The sequence below is a fragment of the Brassica oleracea genome, chromosome C4 (genome assembly GCF_000695525.1).
Source record: "Brassica oleracea var. oleracea cultivar TO1000 chromosome C4, BOL, whole genome shotgun sequence".
NCBI classification, from domain to species: Eukaryota; Viridiplantae; Streptophyta; class Magnoliopsida; order Brassicales; family Brassicaceae; genus Brassica; species Brassica oleracea.
Genome location: NC_027751.1, coordinates 30722713 through 30730699, shown reverse-complemented (window position 1 = coordinate 30730699; position 7987 = coordinate 30722713). Strand labels below are relative to the sequence as shown.

The following is a 7987-nucleotide window of genomic DNA, read 5'->3' as shown; positions in this document are numbered from 1 at the left end:
ACCGACGGACGGGTTCGTCAGAAATTCGTCGGAATCGGTCTATTCCGACGAATTTCCGACGATTTCGGCCATCAGAATCCCCCTGTTTTCTTGTAGCGTGTGGATTCAGCGATACATTAGAGACATTGTAGGCGTTGGAGATGCTACGATCCTCTGAAAAAACAGTGGATAAAATATTAGTGACTCCATTATACACGTAAAATATGTCTGGAAAAAGAAGATAGTATAATAATTACCTTTCCACACTTTAATCTTCCCAAATCGCAAAACACAAACAATAGACTGCTCACTACGCAACTGAATCGCATTGCTAACATCCTCCGCGAACTTCCCCCACAACACCAGGGGGAGGCGTTCATCACTGTACAAAAAGGGATAACAACATTAAATTTGAGTTATCATAAAAATAATAGACAACATTTTTGTTACATAAAAGATGTGTAAACTTACTCCTCATTGCGTAGTTCGACAGATATCTTCTGTGTGTCTTTCCCATTCACAGAAACAATTTCCAACTGGGTAACTTCAACAATCTGTCCGATTACATCTACGAAAAAAAAAAGGATCAATAATCACATTATTTATAGATCCCACTATAACTTATGAACAAATAACAAAGATAAAAAACGAAACTTACCAACCAAGTAATCATCATCGAGGACACCATTGAGAACATCCCCAAAGTTAACAGGATTCAATCCAGTTAAATTGTTGGGTAAATCCTCACAAATCCTCACACGGGTCGTTGGAAGGAAAACAATCTTGAATGGATGCTTGCTTGGTCGATAAGAACCACCAGAATTGGTAACCGAGAAATTGATGATTACTTTCGTATCACCTTCCTGCAGCACACGATTGAATTGCCCAACCAGTTCTCTTTTCACGGTTCCAGCAATCTTGTCTCCCTATATTTGGAAATAGACAGCAATAAGTAACTCTGAATGTTATATGGAGTAGAGATTAAAGTTCATAAAAATGTTGTATTGAACTTACTCTAGCATCGACAAAGACCATTATATAGTCTCACCACCCGCAGCCGAATACTGTTTCCAAAGACGGATGATTTTGACTTGGATCTTCCACATGTTCTTGAAAGGCTTCAACTCAGAGACAAAGTTCATCGCAGCCATAGTAAATAAATGAGCAGGTATAGTGTTGAGTGTGTGACTAAATGGTCGACATAACGTTCTCTTATATAGGGGTAGGAGGCATTCATTACAGAATATTTTGCACGATTTTACTTGTCAATCACATATTGAATTGAAACACTAATGTAGGTGTCTCGCATTTATGTCTTGGCTTAATAAATATACGATTGACTTAAAAATAGGTAAGACCGTATAATAAATTGCCAATTTTGAATCTCTCGGCTTAACGCATAATTGTATACCATTACGTCATGTTATTATAAATTTCCAAAAATATAAAAATGGCAAGTAAAATTTAAAGTATCCAACCTTGCGCACAAAGTCTGTCTATAGTGTATATACATATTGCCTAATCATTACGTAAATTTTGAGTGTCACATATATGTTTCCCTATATAACTTTCCTAAATCTAAAGATGGGAAGAGAATTCAAATAATACTTGGACACACAGTATACATCCTCTTTTTATTACAGTGAATTAATAATAAATAATTTATAATTATATAGTAAATATATTATCAATATTTCATAATTTATCATTACCAAGTCATCGTATTTCAGAATAACACTTCGTAATTCATCATATATGTGAGACACATAGCTGTTGTGGATTGTTCTATTGGCCAAAACATATATGTGAGACACAGCTGTTGTGGATTGTTTTATTGACCACAATTTCATTATTTTTTTGGTTTCAAGGACCACGAAAATGCTTATAAGAGCCTGTTATTTTGAATCACGTTGCAAACTAAACCATAAAAAATAATCATATAATAACCAGCTTATTTTTATATAGTACAGATGGTACGATGGGCCAGCAATAAATGAGAGTCAAGATGGTAAGATGGTACGCTTATAATCCGCTTAGAAAGTACTATACAAAAGAAATATTATAATACGATGGTCCAGCTTTTATGGGAGTGGCATTCAGTATAAATATTCTAGTAAAGCAAGGATAATTATTTTGTGAGGCTGAGAAAGATTATAAGGCTGCCACCTCAGCATGGCATGCCTGTAATATGTTACACTTTAAAGATTACCCTTTTAAAATGTTTCTCTGTTAATAATAAAGGGATGATTAAGCAGTCATAGTTGATTCAGAAGCCCCTATTTTAGCAATCAATCTATAAAATTAACAAAATTTATACAATAAATATCGTATAGTTATACCAGACATATCGGCCATAAAAAAACCCATACATATCGTATAGTTATTATAACAGGTCCGACTTAGCTAAACTAAGGTTAGAATAAATTTCAAAAAATTTCAATTTATTTTTTTATGGTAATCAATATTCGCCAAAAAGAATATTTAAATTGCAATATAAATTAGGAATATTAGGAGTTTTCCAGCGCCATGCGCAGAAATAGTAATTTTTAACATAACATTTTTATTTCAAAAGAAAATTTTGATTTATATTTCAACATTGTTAATTTATATTTTAACTTCAATAGTTATAAAAAATCATAAACATATTTTTGTAATCTTATTTCTTTTGATTTGGTATAACTATTTAAATTTGATTTTATTTAAATTTTAAAGTTAAACTGAAAAATCTTTTTGTTAATTTAAATGATGAAGATGAACCGGTAAATTTAAATAATGTTTAAATATTTAACTATCAATTTTTTTTGGATTAGTGTTACTTTATTTAGTTTATTTTATTAATGTGAGATACATATATACATATATATTATTTTTTTGTTTGTGATATATGAATTATTAATATATTTAATAATTTACAATAAATAAATATTTATATGGAAAATTGACATTAATGATGATATATGAGTTATTTTTATTACCATATTTAAAATTCCTGCAAAAAAAATAAAATTTTTATAAGAAAATTTTATATCTCACAATTAATATGATGTCATGTCACTATTTTCTAAAACCATGTCATCTATTTTAAGTGTCATGTCATCTTTTGTTCAGCGAGAATGATTGTAGTGACGACATGTGGCAAAATCATTTCACAAATATAGTCTAGAGATGTATCCTTATTTAACGCCTAAATTCTACACAGAATCACCATTACGTTCCCAAAAATATTTCAAAAGTCAATGTCATTCCCCCTAACTTAACTTAACGTGAGTCTAACTAATTCAATCACAAAAATATCAATTTAGTTGTAAACAAAATCTTTAATTATTTTCCATACAAACAATAATCAAAGCAATTATAAAATAAAAATATTCAACAACATTTCTATTAGAATTACCCAATATACTAGGCGTAGGCGTTCGGTTCCGGTTTAGTTTCTTCGGTTTAATTTTTTCAGTTTTTGTTTTTTCGGTTCTAGAAATGTATTATTGAATTCACCCGACCCGATAGTACCAATTTTGGTAACGTCCATCCAGTGCCAAAGTCACTGAATGGGTAAGTCACCAATCCCTAAAACGGATTATGTACTTTATCTGCTAGGTTACGGGGGCATTTTACCGGAGGTTTTGATTGTATCAATCTACCCTTGTGTAATAAAAGAATCGAAAAAGATTTAATTGTATCACTTAAATTATATAGGAATTCTTGAACCCAAGAATTGAGAATAAAAACCATTCGGTTAACTATGAAATTCGGTTCAGTTATTTTGGTTCCCGGTTTGGTTTGGATAACAATTATAAGAATCAGCTAATATCCAATAAACTTTCGGTTCTGGTTCGGTTCCGGTTTTTCGGTTAGTTTTAGATGTTCGAGGGTACAAAAACATATTTTTCAGGGTTTTAGATTAATAGATCGGGTAATTCAGATAAATTTCAATATTTTGGATAAAACTATTCTGGTAATTCGGTTCTTTAATTAGGGTAATTCGGAAAATTTTAAAAACTTTGGATAAAACATATTTGGGTAATTCGGTCTATAAGTAATATTTTTAGAATATTTGTGAATTTTAATACTATATATAATTAATTTTCTAGGTATGTAAATTGTATTTCAGATATTCGTGTATCCATTTGGTTCTCGGTTTGGTTCCGGTTAGGTTTTGTTTTTTCGATTATAGAAATATAGAAAACGTTTGGTTATTTTTGTACATCGGTTTGGTCTTGGGTTCGGTTTTTTGGTTCAGTTCCCGTGCGGTTTTTGATTCTCGGTTTTATGCTCATGCCTACAATATACAATATCAAGTAATACATAATTTTAAAAATTAGTTTATTCTATAAAAAAAATGAAAATTATATAAATGGAAAAATATATCCGCACAGATGTGCGGGTCAAATTTTAGTATACTATTAAAACTTATGTACATTTAGTGTTAAACCCTGATTTTTCCTTAATATTTATACTTGATAGCCACTAGCATTAAACATAATGATTAACTAAACATCCTAAACATCCTAATTTGTGCCATTATAAATAACTAAACATCATAAACATCCTAATGGCACAAATTAGGATGTTTGGTTTTAGACATAACTAAACATCCTAATTTGTGCCATCCCTTAGATTATATTTGCAAAGTGATTTTGCCACATGTCTTTTGTACAATCAATCACAAAACAAATATGATATGACTACTGAAATTGATGACATGTCTTATAACTTAATATGACATTGACAATTGCATTTAGTGTTAATTTTTATTTTTGGTAAACTTTTTAAAATATGGTAATAACTCATATATTACATTTAATGTCAATTTATATTTTTGAAATTTTTTTTAGAATATGGGAATAACTCATAAATCATCATTAAAATAAATATATTCAAATATGGCATTCTAAATTTCGAAATATAATTCAATTATATATTTTTTAATTATACAATTTTATTACTAAAATTTTCAAAAATGTATACAATTTTTTTTAGAAAATTATAAAACTTTAATTGTAAAATCATTATTTTCTTATATATCTACAAATTTTATAAATATTGTTTGATTTTAATTTTTGGTAATTATGCAACTTTTACAAATTTATTTAATACATTTAATTAAAATAAATAGATAGAAAAATCTATCTAAGATTATAATTTCAAATATATACATGCATATTCTTAAATATAATTTTTATGTTTAATTAAATCAAATTTATATTAAAATATTGATACGAAAAAAGAAAATTTATAATATTAATAAAAAATTATTTTAAAAATATATTTTATATTTATCTGATAAAAATATTTAAATTTTTTTACTGCACATGTTACAGAAAAACACCTAGTTATATCTTAATCTCGGAGTGGTCTTCCCTATTGGACATCTATATAGCCCATTATCTATATAATGATTAACAATAATTAATTGGGCCATATGAAATCATTTCTTTTACTTAAAAAAATATGTTTGTTTTCTTACTCCATATTCACATATTGTATAATTAAAAATATTGGGTCCTCTGAAAAGTGTATTGATCATCGAATTTTGATTATAATTTTTAATATTTTTGTCTGAAATAGAAGCATTGTATGTTCTAATATGTCTGAAAAATTGGTGAATATCGAGTTTACCCAATTGTTTAAAAGCCAAAAGAGTAGCTAAGTAAAATAGATAATGTAAGAAACATATTAAGTCTTTCGTAGATCAGAAGTTGTGTTGAGGTTCATAAGAAACAAATAGCCTGAAATTGGTTGAAAAACATAAATAAGATGGTGGACTTTTGACGAAGAAGGTGATGGAAGGGAAGAAGTTTCCGTGTTGGGGAGCCTGAAATTTATTTTTTAAAAAATCAGTGAACATAGATTAGTATTAGTTGTCAATTAATTAGATAGTAGAGTAGGAGACTTACTTGTAAGTAGTGAGGTATTCTTCATCAGGGAAGGAGTTTTAGTTCTGACTCATTTCTGGTGGTATCTGGAGTACTGTATAGCAGATAGATGTGAATTAGTAGATAGATAACCACTTAGAAACCCTCTATGAGATTCTGAGTTTTAAATGTTACTTACTCTCATGAGAATTAAGGCGGTTGAAGATTTCCTTGTAGATTATGTTCTTCACTTTTTGTTTGTGTGAGTCTTCGCCTTTGATGATTTTTAGTCCTGCTTTGCTTGTTACATGTGAGAGGGCCACGTACAATTGACCATGTGCGAAGACCGGTCTAGGAAGATATAGGATAACTTCTTTTAAGCTTTGGCTCTGGCTTTTGTTGATTGTCATTGCATAACACAATATGATAGGGAACTGGCGTCGACGTAAAGTGAACGGTAGCTGTGTATCCCCTTGCAAGAGGATTATTCTTGGGATCAAAACTTCATTTCCAATGTGGGAGCCAGTAATTATATCTGCCTTAAGCACTCTTTCGCCTATGTGGGTTAGGATCATACGGGTACCATTACATAATCCTTTTGTTTGATTTATGTTGCGCAAAAGCATAATCGGGACAATCCTGGAAACTCCATGGAGTGGAGATACTCAATGGCGTATAGTGTATCATTTTGGTTAGATTGAGTTTCCGAAACCTCAAAGCTATCGTAACTGTAGTAGTCTTTTGACTCTCCGTCGGTTTTGGAGATTGTATACGCATTGATTTCATCGACTGTATCATTTCGGGGTGTTAGGATAGCTTTATCGGTGTAGGAACTTTGGGAGGCCTCTATTTGGTTGATATCACCATACGCTGCATCGACAACTTGCTTTAATGACTCATCTTTAGTCTCTTGGACCAATGAGGGGTCGATGTTTACCATTTGGTCATGGTAGCCATCGTCCTCATGTTCCTGTACTGATTCTGGACGACCTTCACCGACTTTGAGGAGCCAATCAGAGAACTCTTTTTCGTCCTGGTTGACTCGCATATTTGTCTTCAAAGAGAACTTGTGGCAGAAGTTCCATAGATATGAATGACTTATCGAAGCGAAGACAGTATCAGCTCTACTTCCTTGTAGAACTACCGGAAGGATCTGTCTAAAATCACCACCTAACAAAACAGTTTTTCTGCCAAAAGTTTGATCCTTTGCGTGAGGATTTTTGATAGACATTATGTCCTTCAAAATTTTGTCAAGTGCTTAGAAGGCATGTTTGTGCGTCATAGGTGCCTCATCCCAGATTATGAGGTCCGTTTTCTCAATGAGTTCAGCGAGCATCGTACCTGGTTTGATGTTGCAGAGCTTATCTTCGTCGAGTTTCAAAGGAATATTAAAGCGTGAATGAGCTGTTCTTCCGTTTGGTAGTAGCAATGCGGCTATTCCTGAAGAAGCTACCGGGAGAACGATTTGTTTCTTTGAGCGAAGTCTGGATATGATGGTTTGATAGAGGAATGTTTTTCCTGTGCCCCCTGCGCCATGTACAAAGAATAGTTTTCCATCTTTTTTATCAATAGAGTTTAATACTGATTTGTAAATCGTACGCTGCTCGGCGTTAAGCAAGTTATACTGACTGTCATGTCTGAGCGTTTCTTCGGCGACATCGTAATCCATTTCTTGGTTCCACAAACTGTTCCCCAATTCTTTTAGCAAAACAGGTTTGATCTTAGGCATCTCTTTAATATCGTTTAAAGAACGGTCTTGCATGCGAATCAACTTTTCCACTTCGATTAACGTGTACTGCTGAAGGGGCTCATCGTCCAGTTCCAGATTTGAGTGGCCTAAGATCCTTTGCCTCTTGTGAAGTATGTCCTCGCTCATTGATTTCCATGAGTGCCCCCATAGTCCTTTGGGGCTTGCAACAAAGCAAGTGTTTAGAAAGGTGACAAACATTTCGCGGAGTTGGTATGGGGTGGCTGTTCTAGCACCCTCCGACATACTCTCGAGCCATTCAACATCGTTGTCCAACCAGCCTCGGGCATGGCAAACTGATTTGAAGTCAGGGTATTTCACGTCGTTGAAAGTTTTCAGCTCGTTGTAACTCCTAGGACCCTTGATCTTATTGATGAGGATCCTCAAATAATATCGATCTCCTGCT

The 7987-nt window shown here is 32.2% G+C and overlaps 1 protein-coding gene and 1 pseudogene across 1 annotated transcript; both read right to left on the bottom strand.

Moving 5' to 3' along the window:
• Window positions 1-1138, bottom strand: part of LOC106341474 — an 8749-nt pseudogene extending 7611 nt beyond the window's left edge.
• Window positions 1139-6441: 5303 nt separating this feature from the next.
• On the bottom strand, window positions 6442-7065 carry LOC106338637. Its single transcript, XM_013777570.1, has one exon. The coding sequence runs from the start codon at window positions 7063-7065 to the stop codon at window positions 6442-6444; it is 624 nt and encodes a 207-aa protein (XP_013633024.1).
• Between the last annotated feature and the right edge of the window lie 922 nt (window positions 7066-7987).

Bases quoted from the DNA above. Each gene is read 5' to 3' on its own strand.
- LOC106338637 (XM_013777570.1), bottom strand. From the start codon at position 7,065: ATGTCTATCAAAAATCCTCACGCAAAGGATCAAACTTTTGGCAGAAAA.